The sequence below is a fragment of the Bactrocera dorsalis genome, chromosome 2 (genome assembly GCF_023373825.1).
Source record: "Bactrocera dorsalis isolate Fly_Bdor chromosome 2, ASM2337382v1, whole genome shotgun sequence".
Taxonomy (NCBI): domain Eukaryota; kingdom Metazoa; phylum Arthropoda; class Insecta; order Diptera; family Tephritidae; genus Bactrocera; species Bactrocera dorsalis.
The window spans coordinates 10,345,338-10,363,434 of NC_064304.1; the positions used below are offsets into that span (position 1 = coordinate 10,345,338).

Consider the following 18,097-nt stretch of genomic DNA (forward strand, 5'->3'; position numbering starts at 1 on the left):
GAAATAATATGCAATTAGCATAATATAATTATTATAATATGTTATGTAATCAAGCCGCTCACATTAATTGCAAATTATTGTAATTAATAATTTTTATAATTTATAAACACGCCTCCTAATTTATATGGGAAATGAATTTGCAGATTGTGGGGGACAGAGTACACTTAAATACCATTCGTTGGACATGCTTTCCTCTGACCATATTCTAGAAAGAAGCTGATGCATGCTCTTTATGTATTTGAAAAACTCAGCGGACAACCAATCGACCACAGCCAATTTGTTGTTCTTCAGACGGGTAATTGCTATTCGAACTTCTTCATAGTCGGGTAATGGAACGTTCTCTCCATCGTCTTCGATTAGGGAATCGGGTTCACTCCTGGTGTTATACTTTCACTGATATTCAGTAGGCTAGACAAGTGTTCCCTCCATTATTTTAGTATGCTCTGTGCATCAGTCACTAGATCACCTCTACGGATTCTACAAGATTATGCTCCAGTTTTGAAATTAGTTACTACAACTTTTCTTATAAATTTCGAGCCAGCTTGTCAAGCTCTTAGCACTCACCCACTTCGGGCTTAATTTTTTGTCTGAAAAAGCGTATAATTTCCCTCTTCAATTAATATTTTATTTCACTTAAATAAAATATTCTAATATAAATATTGGTATTAAGGAAAAGTTTCTTATACGAGTAGATAGCACATTTTGTTTCCATTCTTTCATTTTCGTTTGAATTAAGTATTTAGTCATTTTTGAATTAAGTAAAGCAAATCAATATAATCCATTAAATTCCCCAACTAAACCGATTATATAAACACTACCTGCTCATACATTCAATTATTATGGGAATCCCACAACCGCTGTCAATGAGTATCAAGCTAAAATATTACTCATGGACAATAATTAATAATTGTGCGTTTATCTGGAAAAATTTTTATCGACAAAATTGCATAAATGTATATACATATATTATCACTTGAAAGCGAGTTGAATATACACAAAGTCCACTTTCATTTAAATTTCAATTTGCAGAATAATAGCAGATAATTGGGTTATGTATTTGTTTACTACTTCATATCATTTCATAATGAGCAAAGGTGTCAGGTCCAAAGTGGATAAAATTAGAGCTAAGTTCATTAAATGACCTTGTGACTGCTGCTATTTTTTACAGCCTTGACTGTACTTAATAAAAACGTAGTACGCATTATTTTAGAGGTTATATACGTATCCACCTGGAAGTAAAAGTCAAAAAAAAATATATTTTTTTTTATTTTTATTTTTATTTTTTGAAATGACATTGTATTTAATAAATAAAAAAAATAATGCGCATCCATTTCGAAGTTCCCTACTTTTTTACTGGCAAATGACAAGCGTGATGTTTTTTGACGGATCATATTCAAATGTTTGGCAAATCTCTAGTTGTTATAAACCCTTCACTCGGTTATTGATGATAAAAAAACCAGCTAATGAATACCATTGAAAAGCCTTAACACTAAAACTGATTGAAAATTGAAAACTATTCCCAACTCTTAAGTATAAATAAAGAATTCAGAAAGTAAAAACCAGCAAAAATTAAATCGCTTTCAATTTTGAATTCCTCTACATGGACTTAGAGAAAGCCTTGCGGAAGCTGAAATAATTGTTCATGGGGCTGTTTGTAAAAGCTGAAAGTTATACTCCATTAAGGGAGCTCTGCATTGGTGCAAGGTCAGGGCTATACGAAGGATGCTCTCCCAGTTTTTGAAGAGTCAGCAAAGATATGTGTGGTCTAGCGTTGTTCTGATGGAAGACGAAGCCCTTTCTCTTGATCAGTTCTGGCCGTTTTTTTCCATTGTTTGCTTCAATCTCACCGGTTGTTGACAGTAAAATGTAGAATTAATCGTTCGACTAGGTTAGAGCAGGTCATAGTAGATGATTGCCTTCCAATCCCACGTCAATCCTGGCTTTGCGATCATTTGTTGAGCTTCACCACGTTTGGACCATGATCTTTTTCGCACATTATTGTCGTATTTGATCCACTTTTCGTCTCCTATTACTATTCGCTTCAGAATCATACGATTTCATTCATTGTTTCAGCAAAGAATCGCAGATGTTAATTCGATGCATTAAATTTTTCACAAATAATTCATGTGGTACCCAAACATCGAGCTTCTTTTTGAAGCCAGCTGTTTTTTTAAATGGTTCAAAACCATTCGATGTCGATGATGAATGTTAAGTTCCTTAGCGATGTCATGGCTGTTTTTGTGACGTTCCTGGTCAATCTTTATTTCATCGACTTTTTCAACGATTAGTCCACCAGAGAGAGGTGCATCTTTCACCTCGAAATCTCCGGAACAGAAGCGCACGAACCATTGTTGTGCTACACGAACCGATATAGCATCGTCTCCATAAACTTCACAAATTTCATTGGTGGCTTGTGTGGCATTCTTCCCTTTTTTATACTAAAATTTCAAAATATAGCGGATTTCTTCATTATTTTTACTTAGTTTTGAACAGCAGTTACTTTTTTCAACTTCCACGAATTTAATTTTTTTTTTGGTTAAATGAAGCTTAAAATCACCTTTCCACCACTATATGGTTGAGACAATGTGATTGGTAAAGATATACGACTGCAACGACATCTATTAACAAAATACGAAAAGACTTTTTCGACTATCCAAGATAATATGAGATAGACCATTGATTATGCAAGATCCAAAAGAGTATGTGCATATGTACACACCACTTGTTATAATATTTTTATTTCTTTCTATTTTTCTGAGTTATACCAGTAGTTTGTTCGATTCGCTACTATACAACGTTTCGTAAATCAAAGACAGTTACATATACTAAAGGAATAACAGTAGATTGCTTATAGGGTTCAAGCTTATCACATAAACACAATATCTAACTACACCTACTGGAGTGTAGCTATATAAGGGATTACTTCATATATTATTACATATTGACTAAAATTTATATTTATTACCAACTAATATTGTATGTGACAGGTCTCTTGACAGCAGCATAGACATATTTATGCCTACAGCCAGGCCCGTAGCCAGCTTTTCATTTCGGGGGGGCTGAAGTAAAAACATATATGTATAAACTTTAAATTTTCTGTTTATTAAAAAAAACGATATAAATTCATATACATATTACTTAAATGATTTGGTAGTTGTAACTTAAATAAGTAATATTTTTCTTTTCTTCTTGTTTGCCATATCATTAATTACTTCATCTGGATCTATTTTAATATCCCAGTGCACTGCAATAACAGCAAGTGCACTCAGCCGCTCATTGCCCATCACACTGCGTGGTAAAGTTTTTATTCTTTTATAGTTTGAAAAAGTTTCTTTTCAACGGAAGCGGTCGTCATTGGAAGAGTTGCTACAATTGTAAGCAGGTAGTGAATATTTTTAAAATACGTTGCATCGCAATGTTGCAGTAATTTCAACACTTCTATGGTTGGATCTATTGTTGATAAGCTGGCACACCACAATCGATACTCTGATTTTAATGCTGTCATTGATATTTGCTCCTCGAAGTAAATAGTTAAATTTTTTAATTCTTCGGCATTATCAATTGCAGCAAAACCTGGGAGTAGAATTTGAAATGACGAGAGTATATCCTCATTCACTAATAAACGTTCTGTCATCTTTTGAATCAGAGCATCAACGCATGGAATAAATATTGTAACTCTGAAGTGGCTTTCAGGGGTTTGTGCAAGGTGGATTAGCACGAGTAGTTTGACGCGAAGTGTCAAAAAGATCTTTAGACATTTGTGATGCTGTTTGGAAAAATATCGTTGAAAAAACCATCCGCTGTTTCTGTTGTAGTTTGTTGTTTTAACGGTTAGCTAATCCCCGTTAGGATGGTAAGGGTTGTTTGTGTTGTCGTCGAGATCATCTATCGGTAAGGCCCAAGAAACGTGCTGTTTCGACGGGGTCGGATCAAAGGGAAGAGGGTGTTAGATGGGTGGGTTTGTGGGGCATGCAAAGAGGATTCGCCAGTGTCATGCGGAGACTCGTTGCATGCAGGACATACATTAATACCTAATGTCGGGTCGATTCTGGATAAGTAGGAGTTTAACCTGCTACAGTACCCAGAACGAAGTTGCGCTAGGGTCACTCGCGTTTCTCGCGGCAACTGGAGCTCTTCATCTGCAATAGGTGGTGCTTTGACTCCAAGAACCCCATTCACGGGAAGGGAGTCGGTGAAGGTGTTAATGGCTCCACTGTGAATGGCGGTCAGTGCCTGTCTGAAGTCTGTAGCGTCCGAAGTGCGGTCGGCGTACTGTACGATGTCGTCGACGTAGTCGAGGAATGACCTCTTGATGCTCCTTGGAGGCGGCTCCGCTCCAAGCAGATGGCTGCAAGGGCGATTCCTACGGAAAACCACCCAGCAGGAACTGCCTGGAGAGGAGTTCATTGTGCTCCTTTACAAGAAGCATGCGCGTCTCACTATGGAGGTGTTCGATGGGAGACATCAAGAGACATCCCGTCGTAGTCCGGAGTGCTGTGTTCTGGCAGGTCTGTAGTTTCCTCATCTGCGTGCCACTGCATCCAGGCGACCATATCGGTGCTGCGTAGTTAAAGACCGGCCGGCCTATTGCCTTATGTGTTGCCAACAACGTTTCTTTATCTTCTTTCCATGTGCTGCCGGCTAGCGACTTGAGGATCTTGTTGCGGCTCTGTACTTTGGCGATAATCGTGGTCGTATGGAGAGAGAAGGAGCATAGACTATCAAGGGTTACGCCTAAAAATTTTTCTGGGTTATTGACAGTCGGAATTTTGACGCCGTCGACTGCAATATCAAGCTCAAGTCTATACTCCTTCGTCCAGTTTGTGAATATGGTCGCTGTGGATTTGGTGGGGGAAAGTTGGAGATTCCGTGCAGTGAGGAAACGAGAAAGGTCGGAGAGGTAGCTGTTCACTTTCGAACACATGCCATCGATTCCATTGCCCGACGTCAATATCGTGCAGTCATCAGCGTACGAGGTTATGGAGACCTCCTCTGGTGGTTGAGGAAGTTTCGAGATAGAGAAATTAAACAGTAACGGGGAGAAGACACCACCCTGCGGAACCCCCTGTTTAATTCTTCTAAGTTTAGATGTTTCACCTCGAAATAGTACGGATAACTGACGACCGTTCAGATAGTTCATGGTCCACCTCTTAAGCCCTGGAGGGAGAGTGGTTTTTTCAATGTCCTGCAGTAGCGTTGTGTGGTTGACCGTGTCAAAAGCTTTTGACAGGTCCAACGCTACGAGGATCGTTCTTTCGCAGGGTGGTTTCTGGTTGAGGCCACGAACTATCTGGGCGTTTATGACGCTAAGTGCTGTGGTGGTGCTGTGCACTTTGCGGAAACTATGCTGGTGGCTGGCTAGGCTCAGGTGGTAAGTGAAGGTGGGGAGAGGAGAGTTATCGGTCGATAAGATTCCCCTTTGTTGGCGGGTTTCCCAGGTTTCAGTAGTGGGACCACTCTTCCGACTTTCCACACATCGGGTATTTGAATAGTGGTGAGCGACAGGTTGAGGACCTTGGTGAGATATTTTACTTCCGTCGAGCCTAGATGCTTTAACATTAGCATGTTGATTCCCCTGTTTCTCTTATCTGGTGCAGAGTTCTTATTAATTCTTTGGCTCGGTTCACTGCTGATACAAAATCCATAGATTTTTCTTGGAGTTGCACAGACAGTGGCAGCGTTAAGCTGAACAATTGCTCACAGACGAATAGACTAAGCAAAAAATCGCTTTTCTCTACCGCTGCTAAGAAGGCTGATGCTTTAGACGAAATGGACCATGTCTTACTCGAAATTATTTCCAAACTTAGTACAATGAATTTGAAAAGCTCCACAAAGCTTATAATGCTTTCATGCCTTTCTATAAACCTTGTTTCACAAAGGCGAACAAGTCGTCTTTTTTTGCTTTCTGTGCGTGCTTCTGTATAACGTCCTGGAAAGTTATGTTTGCATTTGAATGGTTTCTAAATAAATTTTCTATTTCATTGACAATACCAAGGCAGTTCCGTATTGAACGTGCTTTTGGATACAGTTGTCTTATCCTGGTTTGCACTCCACTTAAATGCCCTGACATGTTTGCTGCTCCGTCATATCCCTGTCCAACCAACTTTGCCATATCAAGATGGAGATCTGTACAACGCTTAAGTATGACTTTTGATAAGTTTTCAGTCACCGTCTAGTGTAGTTGCGTACGACTGTTATAGGTTTGAGCTGAGTTGTGTATAAGAGTTTCAAAAGATTCAGTCAGTGATAAATCCTTTTTATTTGCGATTTATTTAAAAAATTTCCTTATTTCGGGGGGGGCTTCAGCCCTCTAGCCCCCCCCCCCTGGCTACGTGCCTGCCTACAGCAAACAAAAATCCGCCAACATTAAACCTTTTACGACCGCTTATCTCTTTGCAGGTGCTTGGCCCACGATTAATGGAGAATCGTAAACCATTCCAGTTACAAAACACACTGATAATCTATAATGCAGCACAAGTGATATTTAGTGCATGGCTGTTTTACGAGGTATGTATCATAAATGGGCTCATCTGGTGGTCATTGGCGGATCAACCGACAAAAAAATCAACTAAAAAAAGAAAAAAATAATAAAAAAAGAAATAAATCATACAACCACCCATCAATCATTTATTGCATCGCACAAACTCGAACTAACGTTGTGACGGCGAGATGAACTCTAAGCTAACATTGTGTCGAGCTGTCACACCGGCAACTGTGACAGTGAGTTTGCGATGCATTTCAAGGACATGCGAAGGATTTTGCCGTTAAGCATACATATGTACATCGAAGCACATACACTTGCGCCTACATATGTGCAACGAAAATGAATTCCAAAAGCAAATATATACTTCTCTATATATATAACTTCTATGTATATATGTACACGTGACAAGCGCATACTATCCACACATTACTTACACACACACATGTTCATTCATCCATACTAACATACAAACTTACATGTAATCAAAATATGTTATTATTTTATTTTTTATGAAGTTAATTTTTATACACACCCGCATACCACATCCCACCCACCACAACCTCTATCTGAAAGCCCCAAACCCACACAACCGCGCATACGCATGTACTGCTCAAGTACCGTTGCCTTTTATCAAAATATGTACAGTATATGCTAGTGTAACATGCGCGCTTCTGCTACCTTACCGCCCTCACCTTTTTTTGCTCCTTTAATGCCGTTTCCATTTTGGTAGTTGAAAAAAAACGTATTTTTTATTTTGCCCAATCAACTAAAAGCTTTGTATATTTAATTTTGCAATTTTTGTTTAGTGCTTAGTACATTTTTTTATTAAAAATGAAATATTTCTCTTTTTCTGTTACTTGCGAAATGTATATTTTTTTAGTGTTTAATGGGCGGCTGGTGGGGTCATTACAGCTTTAGATGTCAGCCGGTGGATTATAGCGATGATCCCACTACGAAGCGTGTAAGTGTTTAAGCGAATGCTAAAACTGGACTGTCTAATGAACCGAAAACTATATAACAACAAAACAAAAAAAACAATAATAATGAAAATTTTACTATTATGATAGCGTGAGAAAACAATAATAACAACAGTGAAACGCAAATACAGACAACTCGAAGTCCGATAAAAAAAAAAAATACTTTAAAAATCTGCCTTCGCGTTTTAAAATAGTTAAATACACTGCGCTCCACTCGATCTTTTACAATTAGTTAGCAAAAAGCATAAATCTATATAATCAAACTGCGCATTTGTAGCTGCATCAGCGCATCTAAACTCATCTTCATCTGCATATTTATATACATATCTTCAACCATCACATATGTATGTATGTGCCACCAGTAGTAACGCATATGTATAACTAGTAAATATATGTGTAAAAGTAGTTTGCAGTAAATCATCATCGAAATCATTCGCCAGTTGCGCTTCGTGCTTCATCAGGATTCGCTTAAAGCTGCTAAAAAGTTTAGTGCAATTTGTTGCAGCTCAGCAGCTGCTTATTAATCACGCTGCGTAAAGCAAACAAACGCTGCATATGCTTTAGCTGCCGCCAAAAGCTAAATTATAACCGTTAGCTTTAAGTAAATCTTTAATTCTACAGTGCTGCGCTGTTTTCTCTTCTTTTCAGTATTATTTTTTAAATTTTCATTCATAAATATATATTTTTATGCCTTTCCTTATCATCGGTTTTTTTCTTAATTTTCGCATATCATTTTTAGTGTGTAGAACTTAGCTAATATTATTATTACTTTGCTATAATTTCATTGCTGGAAAAATTTTTGAAAATCAGAAAATTTTATGTAAATAATGTAAGTAAAAAGCATAAAAATTATTACTTATTATTATATTAGGGTGGTTTAGAGGGTTAAAAAAAAAAATTGTAAATGTAAATATGTTTTTTTGAAAAAATGCTATTATATATTTTGGGTACGCAATATTTATTTTTAAAATTAATAATTAATTTTTAAAAATTCAAAAAAAAAAAAAATATTAAGGTTATAATAATAATCTAATTTAGAATTAATTTTAATATACAAACTTTTTTTCAAAATTTTTACAATTTAAAAAAAAATTTTAATTATTAAGATTATATAATTTCTAATTTAGAAAATAATAGGAGTGTAAGTCCACTTGTGAATTTCAAAGATTCAATTTTGCATATATGATAGATGCTCCAAGTAGAGGTACTTTTTTTAATAGCCGTTTTTTTGATCTTGAGACCCAGCATTCATTATTGGATAATATTCGACCGAATAGACCACGTCCAGCATATTATATCGAATATACTTACCTATAATTGAGAACATCCTCCGAAAATTACAAAGCGTATACGGCAAACAGTTTTAGAGAAAAGTTTGAGCGATTTGTAAGAATTTTTTTTTAACTTACTAACAGTAATCGTTTTACAAAACTTTAAACTCTTAAGGCTATTTTCGGAGACGATAAAGAAAATTTCTCCGAAACAAAAGCACTTGAAATTTTCAAACGTCTATCTTAGATATATTTATTAGGCTCTGAAGTGTAATTTTTTCACAAAATAAAATTTTCCAGCCGCCATTTTGTCAAAAATTGTCTTAACCGCCAGCCACCTTTTTTTGGAGGTACTCTGGAAGTCTGTTGTTGGATCAAGGGAATCTAAAATTTTATCACTGTTTATTAAAGTTCATTGGATTTTATAGATAGATAGGTAGAGGGGCTTTCTGACCACACACCTAGGCGTTTGGGAGGCCCATTGTGAAACCACAGGAACTTAGATCCCCATACTCTATTGTTGTCTTTTTGAACCACCTCATATTTCGAATGATGTTCATCAACACAATACGTTTTATCTATGCGACCTCTGAAATATCCCTCGACCCATCGTTGGGATTCGTATCATTAATATGCGCATTACATTCTTCTACCCCCTGAGAGCTTCAACAATAACCATGCCATATACTTGTATTCCTAGTCTACTGACAGTGACCTAGTATTCCTATTGCATTATGCGGCATTCCTACTGACAGAGACCTGTTGGTACTCCTACTGGAGTTTTTATGTCATTCCTTTTGAATTTCTATAGTCTGCATGTGCGACCCATATACTAATCATACCACGTTTGCCTGATTGTTGAACAAGCTAAGTATTGATTCTGCTATATTTATAGCATGTTTGTCGATTAAATATCTACAAGTGGCCAGAGCTAAATGTAGTGTGGGGAGTTCATCTGTTTACTGTTACCAAGAATATCACTATGTCCTAGAAATCATTACAAGTTTATCTTGAAATAGATTGTTAAATCCACTAAGACGTTGTACTTTATGTTGTAGCCGTAGAATTCTGCCGAGTTGACAGTCCTTGGCCGGAGAAAAAATGCGCGTCCGTTCCGACTAAGAGATATTCCTAAAGGTATTCCTTCACTATGTTATACGAAAGCCTTAGTGATTTCAAAGCCACTTGCTCCTCAAAAATCGAAGGATCTCCGTTTGAATCACACTACATTGGTCTAGTAGACGGAAGGCGATTTTGGTGTCTAATTTTGCTCAAGAGGCACCATCTCCTACTCGATTATCTCGTTTGAACTCATCAGTATGGATTAATTTCTATAAATATACATCAACAAATTTTATTTTTTCTGACTTGCAAGTGATAATAAAACTTGAAAAAATACTGAATTAAAAATAAAAATCATATAAGATTTAATATACATTTAATATATTTAGATACTAATATGATTTATTATTTTAAATTTTTAACTTAAAAAAATTTTATGAAATTATATTTTCCAGCACTGAACTATAAATCAACGCGACCTCACAACCATTTTTCATCCTAGAAGTAGCTTAGTATATGTGTATTTTTTATAACTACAATATAAAAGTAGATTTTCACAACCAGTAATTTCTTGTTAAATGTGTGTAGAAAGCATTTTAACTATAATTAATAATTTAAAATTCATGCATAACTATATATGTGTGTTAAACTTATAAGAGTGCATATAAATTAAGAAGACATAAATTCACCTCTATGAAGTATTTCTGGAAACCAATAATAAGAAAAAATATGATCTACATACTATATATGTCCTAGTATTATCCTTACTATTAAGTTATCCATGAATTTAGCAAACTGTCACGAATATTTTTAATGACTTTATGCGAGTACTCGTTATCTTGTAAGCGAGCGACAAAAGAATACACAGCAAAACGACGAAAGGAATTAAAACACGATAAATACTAAAGTCTTATATCGAAATTCCGCTGACTGAAAAATCTGCTATTTGTAACTCACTACATAAAATCCTTTTTCTAAATATAATATCTAACCGCAGCCAACTTCACTCGAAACACGAAACAACAGTTGTTTTGGTGCAATGTTGTGCTGTTTAAAGGTTCTTTTGCGCTCACTTGCAATAAAATGAGATATATACTTTTAAGGTTAGTTAAAGGTTAGCTTATTTTGTTAGCTTACGTATGATAGAGCGACATTATTTACGAGCTCCAAATAATAATTTTTCTTTATGAAAGTACTTAGTAATAGTAAAATTGTAAAAGCATTATCGATAATTTCAGTAATCATAAGCTCCATAACTATGTTCATCATTTAGACGATATTTCATTGTAAGTGTTATTGTAATTCTTCTTTTCTTCTTTTACATAGAAGTCACAAAGAGTCTACATAGAGTCTGTAGTTGAATGATTACCTTATTTATTTATCAATATTTTCTCTATATAAGTACGAGTATATACGTTAAATGTATGTATTACATAAATCCACATGTCTGACTACCGTTCGGTAGTTGGGCACGGCAGCTTATCTTTCCCTCCCACTAACAGCAACCCAAAGCACTCCCACACTTTCCATACTCTATCGCCCCTATCCAACTTTTCCAGTGTAAATATTTTATATAGAAGTTCTGTGCAGAGAAAATTCGTTTCTCCTTTCGTTTGATGCAGGTTTCAAAATTCAAAATCGCTTCGCAAGTTCTCGAAATATTCATAAACATACCACTAGAAACAAGCGCATGAATTTCGAAAAGCTCTACACGCCAAGAAGAGTGCAAACCGAAATATCAATTGCTCATACAAATTGGATGAAAAAAAAAACAAAATCAACAAAACACAAAAAATCTTTCTCTACCTTTACAGATAGCATTTTCCGGTTGGCTAACGGGGCATTATAACTTCCGATGTCAGCCAGTCGATTATAGTAATAACCCTAGAACGTTAAGGGTATGTGTTAAAACAAAAAAAAAGCAAAAATATTATTGATTATGAGTATTGTTAGTTGCATCCGAGTAAAATGTTAAGAAAAACACGAAAAATTATTTTTTGAAATGTTGTATGCACCTATGAAACACACCCAAAGTTTCCTGCATTCCCAAATTGTTGACACTAATTTATTTATTTACGCGTATTTTGTAAAGTTATTTAATATTAGTTTATAAAGTTTGTTATCTCTTAAGCATAAAATGTACAATCTCTTTTCTCAAAAAGTCACTAATATTTAAAGTATTTATTTGGCGTACTTATATAATTGGGAAGCTTTTTAAATAATTTTATTTTGATTTTTTTTCTAAATAATCGCATGTCACGTTGAAAGCGTTTGAGTATTGAAAACTATTTTAGGAACAATTTTTTCATAGTTGTTATGAAGAAAGATAGTTAAAAGAAAAGCTCTAGTAAGGAGTAAGCTTTGAGCTTTCAGTTCAAGAACATTTTTTTCAGAGATTTTATGAAGATACTTAAAATAAAAGCTCTATTAAGGAGAGCTTTGAGCTTTCATTTGCAATTCGGTACTATAATATATTTAAAATCCCTGGCTCCTGAGTTTCATTGATTAAGAGTTTTTATCTTTATACAAGAAAGCTTTGAGTTTTCACTTCCAATTCGGTACTATAAGATATTTAGAATTACTGGCCCTTGAATTTTATTTATTAAGAGTATGTATACATATGTCTTCTAAGTCATTAGCGGTCGTCTAAGAAACTCTTTCTCTAAACAATGCTATTATGTTGGTATATGAGCTTTTATCGCTCAAGCTTTGGTCAAAGCTTTATGACGTTTTTATATAAGCTTTTATTGCTCAAGCTTTGGTCAAAGCTTTATGACGTTTTTATATGAGCTTTTATCGCTCAATTTTTGGTCAGAGCTTTCGCAGGGTATATGAGCTTTCACATGCTTAATGAGCTTCTGTCACCTAGCTATAAATATTATATTTAAATTTTATTTTAATAAAATAAAAAATCGAAAAATCACTTAATCTTAAACGCTTTCAAATGAAATGTTGCCAGCATAAAATATTTTTGTTTTTTGCTTATATTTTGTAAACATTTAACTGTATATATATATGTACATGCATATGCCTAATCGGTTAAATACTCAATAATTTTGGTTTAAGCACAATATTTATGGGTTAAGACGTCACATAAAAAATACTGGTGAACTTGGCTTTGTAAAAAAAACAGTTAGAAGTATATATGTATATACTGACTATAATTTAATGGGTAACTGGTTTTATACTCACCACAAAAAATGTATATACACACAATTATTTCGAGAGAGCCGCAGTACCCTAAATTCCCACAGGAATGAGTTTATACGAAATACACAAAAACAAATTGACAAAAAAAGTTAGAAAAATATATTTTTAGCTTTGCTATGTAAAAATAGTTTCCGACATTAAATTTACAACAACAAAAACGAAGTAAAAAACTTTAATTTATTGGAATGAATATTTAATATTGTTTGCATTTTGTTATAACGTTGACCAATTAAATACATTTTAAAGTTTTAATATTTTAAGTATTGAAAAATTTTAATGTTTTATGCTTGACAATTTTGTTTGTTATATAAACTAATAAATATTTTTCTTTTACTCACCTGCGTATAAATAAAATGTTTATATAGATGGTTCACGCGTGTTGGTGGTACTACTTCTCCAAATTCACTGAGTTCATGGACACGGTAAGTACTGCTATATATATATTATAGTGCTTAAATTATAAAAAAAAAATATTTTTAAAATATGTCTTTATGTTTGTATAACGGGTATTCTAATCTAGAAATTCTAAATTTATTTTTTTTTTAATTTTTAAACTTCAACTATTCGAGAATAGTCAAAATACAAATAATGTTCGAAGGTATAGATATCCCAATGGCTTCGACTAGAACTGAAACTTTAAGGGGTTACATGGGTTTTCTCGGCTAAAAAAAGCATTTTTTCAACAATTTTTTTCTCACAAATAATCAAATATTTTATTAGAATTTTTTATTGTTATAAACCTACACTATTAACACAGAAATTGTGGAATTTTCGGAAATTTCCATTTCCAATGAATCCTCGGAAAAAAATGCAACCGCATTAGCAGGATAACTCCTTACAAGATCATCTCAGGTGAAAAAATACGATTTTTAGTTAAAACCTTAACTTCGAACTTGGACGAAGAAAAAAAAAATTGAAATCGTATTTTCGCCCGATATTTTTACAAAAAACAAAATAAAATTTCAGTTAAGATTTCGCGACATTTTTTTTATCAAATAGTTTTAATCGAAAAAAAGTCCTTCCTCCAAGCCTTTGAGAATTGGCCTGTGCAAAATTTCATGCAGATCGGTTGAGTAGTTCTCGAGAAATCTTGCCAACCGACTTCAAAAAGAAAGTTTCGAGAAAAACGCCTTTAAAAACGGTGCACTTAGCCCAGCTCTCTCTCTCTCTCTAGCGCACGAGTTATCAAGTCTGCATCTCCGAAACTATTACTCGGATCAACTTGAAAATTTAAGATAATATTCTATAGGTGTTTAGAATTTAATTCGACATTAAAAAAATTTGATTTTTTCATTGGCTGTTCCGACAAAAGGACAATTTCTTGGTAACAGAATTTCATAACTATATCTCAAAAAGTGAAAGACCAGTTCATACATATACTAAGAACAGTATAGTGAATCGATTTTTTACCATAAAATTTCGGAAATACTCTACAGATCGTTATGAACAACTTTGCCTAAAAGACCAATTTTAAGGCAAAGTTAAACAAATTTAACAACAATTTAACAACGGTTGTATGGTGTGATATAGTTGTCCGATCTGACGTCACGAATCCCTGTTTACCGTATAAAAATATGGATAAAACATATGCCCAGTTTTTTCCCTAGCATTCAAAACACACATTTAGCACAAGTCGACTTAAGTTACCTTAACCGTTTGCACAGCCACATTATCGTGCTCGCACTTGAAAAGGAAATCGCAAAACAGCACACATCGCTTTGGCATCCGCAGAATGCAGTCAAAAATGTTTACGTTCGCTTTTAATTCGAAAATTTCAGACCCCATTCTAGTTTTATTTTTTGTCTTTGGAGCACCTCGAACTACTACTACTGCTCAGTTGGTCATTAATAACGCAGGTGTTAGTCGCTTCATTAACAATGACTTGTTTCTTTACTCCTACAAACTTGTGTGTTTCAAAATAAAAATTTGCATAAATTTCGCAAATAGCCGTACGTTGCCTTCATGAGTTTCTATTTATGTATAAATATTGCATAAATTTGCTTTGGCTCTGGACGCTGACTACCAACGCATGCAAATGCACAGTGGCATTTTTACGATTTGTTGTGCGATTCTTGAGTGAAATGCTAATTAAGTCGAAGTTATTGTACGGCATGTACAGTTATCACTGCAAGTGATTTATTTGGCTTCGCTGCAATTCTATTTATCGATTCGTTGGTTGTTAAAACACTTCAAATTTATATCTTTTTTAGTGGATGCTAGTATTTTGGTGTTCGGAATAATAAATTTCAAAGTTAAGTTTGGGTGGTCGCGTTTTGTTTGTGAAGACGTGACATATAAAATCGATAATTACTAGATCGATCGGGTCATAAAAATGCATATTTTTTAAATTGTATTTCGTACGAATTCGCGTATTTAAATGAAATAAAAGCTTGTGTCATAAAACGTTACTTTAGAAAACCATAAAAAATACGAGAAAGATTATTTTCTTTGAGTATTTATATTTGAAAAACTATGAATATTTGATCAAAGAATGATTATACTGCACATAAAATTCTTTATCACTAAAAACTTGTCAACGTTTGTAATATTTCATTTACATTTCTTATAATTAATTTTTTTTGTTTGCAGATCTTCTTTGTGCTGCGCAAGAAGACGAGCCAAGTAACGACGCTGCATGTCATACATCACGGCTGCATGCCGATGTCTGTCTGGTTCGGTGTCAAGTTCACACCAGGTGCGTAAAACACACACACACACTCATACACATAGTCAAATGTGTAGCACGTCAAGTGTAGCGTCAAAACTGACCTCCAACTTGCACGCTTGCATAAGTTTGTGGTCGCTCTTTAACATATATATATTTACTTACTCTTCCCTCTCTGCTCTTCCCCCCTCATACAGGTGGTCACAGCACTTTCTTTGGTCTGCTCAACACATTCGTGCACATCGTCATGTATACGTACTATATGTTCTCGGCCATGGGTCCACAGTTCCAGAAATACTTGTGGTGGAAGAAGTACTTGACCACACTGCAGATGGTAAAGTATCAATTTACTCGCACATACACACATGTGCAACCAAGGAAAGAAATATTAATTTTGTGTTCTTCTCTCGCTTTCGTCAGGTTCAATTTGTGCTGATCATGGTGCACGCCTTCCAATTGCTCTTCATCGATTGCAACTATCCAAAGGCGTTCGTTTGGTGGATCGGCATGCACGCTGTGATGTTCTTCTTCTTGTTCAATGAATTCTACAAGAACGCGTACAAGGGTCGCCGCATGGTAAGTGAACGCCTAAAAACATGCTACTACTACTTACTACTAGTAGTTCTATTGGCACTACTACAAGCACAACTATGCACTGGCTTTAAGCACATTGTACCCTGTAGGAAAAGTTGATAGTCATGCATATTAATGTAGAAAATTATGTTAAGTGTTTATTTATTATTATTACTTATATTTTACTTACATTTATATAGTTGAATCCTCTTAAATAGAATTATATTGATGGTTTGTTTTTTTTTTTCAAAGGCAATACTTCGATTTTTTGTTCCCAGTTAATAAAAAATATTTTTATAAAAAATGTATGTATATGTATATTTTAAATAGCTTAAATATTTATAAATATTTTAGCTTATACATTTTCAGTAAGAATCAATATCGATATACATACATACATATTTCACATTTACAGACTTTTACATTTTCGATAGCTTTATCTAAAATCAAATTTATTTTTAAAAATTTAAATTTTAATGAAAGTTGTAATTTTTATATTTTCTGTAAAAATTTATCGATTTTAAATATTTAGTATATTTTTTTAAATGCCTTAAAAATTTAAATATATTTCAGTTTTTGCATTTTCAGTAAAAATCGATAGTGATATACATATTTAAAAATTATCGACTTTTACATTTTCGATAACTTTGTATAAATTTTATTAGTCTAAAAAAATATTTTTTTCAAATTTAAATTTTGATAACACTCTTTATTTTATATTTTCTGTAAAAATTTATCGATACAAAATAATCACATTACATTCTTTGGCCATCTAGCAATCTATTACAAAAATATCGATAAAAAATCGGTAAATTCAATAAGCACTTTTTACATATGTTGAAATCACAACAAAATTATCTAAAAATCTATAAATATTTTCATGAAAATACCTGTTCTAAGTTGTCAATTGAAACCGATAAATATTTGTGTGAAATAAAAGTTATCGAAGATTAAGATTAGTATAATAGAACGGGTTATTTCATTTACTTTTTTTATTTTATTTTATTTTATTTTTCATCTTAGAGTAGGACAAAAATCTTTACAGTTAAGGAGATTCGACTGTATATATATGGTAAAACTAGCTTTTTTCTTACTCGCAAGCACTGCACAACTTAGTACTAACTCAAAAAATATTTATTTATGTTATATTCTTATTTATTTTCTTAGTTATTTTTTTCGTTCACTAATATTTCTTTGAAATCATCACTACGAAAAAAAAGTAATTTTCTAGAACCTTGTCTTAGTTCCTTACCACGTTATAGCATTAAACGTCATCAATTAAGTAGCTCGAATCCAAACTACTCCATTTAATAGTAATTTATATATGTTTAAGTTTATTTTTTTGAACTTTACTTTAAATTTTTACTTTGATTCCAAGTTTTCAAAAAATTGTTAAAAAAAAAGCCAAAAATCTTCAGCAGATTAAATGCGTAAAAACCAAAAGAGCTCACTCCACTTCGCCACCCTCTAGTCAAACCAAAGCGCATAATCGCTATACAAGCGTAAATATGGACGCAGTTTTAATCGAGCTTTACTGCATACATATATTTGAGTATACGAACAAAATTAATTCTTATATCAAAATATTGATAAAAAAAAATTATTAGTAACGGTCAATTTTAGTTTTTGTAAAAATGTAGAAATATTCCGAAGATATTTGTCAGAAAAAAGTTTATATTAAGATTTCGTCATAAATAAATTCAAATATAAAAAAAGGGAAAAATAAGTAAAGTAAAAATAAATTGCTAAATAATATTAAATCGAAAATATTTGTATGAAATTTCACAGTTGGCAACCTTAGAAAAAAATTCCACAAGCTTATTTGATGGAGTTATTTAAAAAACAAATCGATACT

The 18,097-nt window shown here is 33.6% G+C and overlaps 1 protein-coding gene across 12 annotated transcripts in view; it reads left to right on the top strand.

Annotated features, from left to right (window-relative positions):
- LOC105223646 (elongation of very long chain fatty acids protein AAEL008004) overlaps positions 1-18,097 on the top strand; it is a 118,127-nt gene that overhangs the window by 89,984 nt on the left and 10,046 nt on the right. For 8 of the 12 annotated variants that reach the window (XM_049449059.1, XM_049449064.1, XM_049449065.1 and 5 more), the window contains 7 exons: positions 6,400-6,507; positions 7,365-7,445; positions 11,609-11,692; positions 13,370-13,426; positions 15,594-15,699; positions 15,867-16,003; positions 16,090-16,245. In XM_049449059.1, coding sequence (XP_049305016.1) covers positions 6,400-6,507; positions 7,365-7,445; positions 11,609-11,692; positions 13,370-13,426; positions 15,594-15,699; positions 15,867-16,003; positions 16,090-16,245 — 729 coding nt within the window. The remainder of the gene's footprint in view (positions 1-6,399; positions 6,508-7,364; positions 7,446-11,608; positions 11,693-13,369; positions 13,427-15,593; positions 15,700-15,866; positions 16,004-16,089; positions 16,246-18,097) is intronic. The other 4 variants (XM_011201408.4, XM_049449066.1, XM_049449067.1 and 1 more) reach the window with 2 other exon arrangements.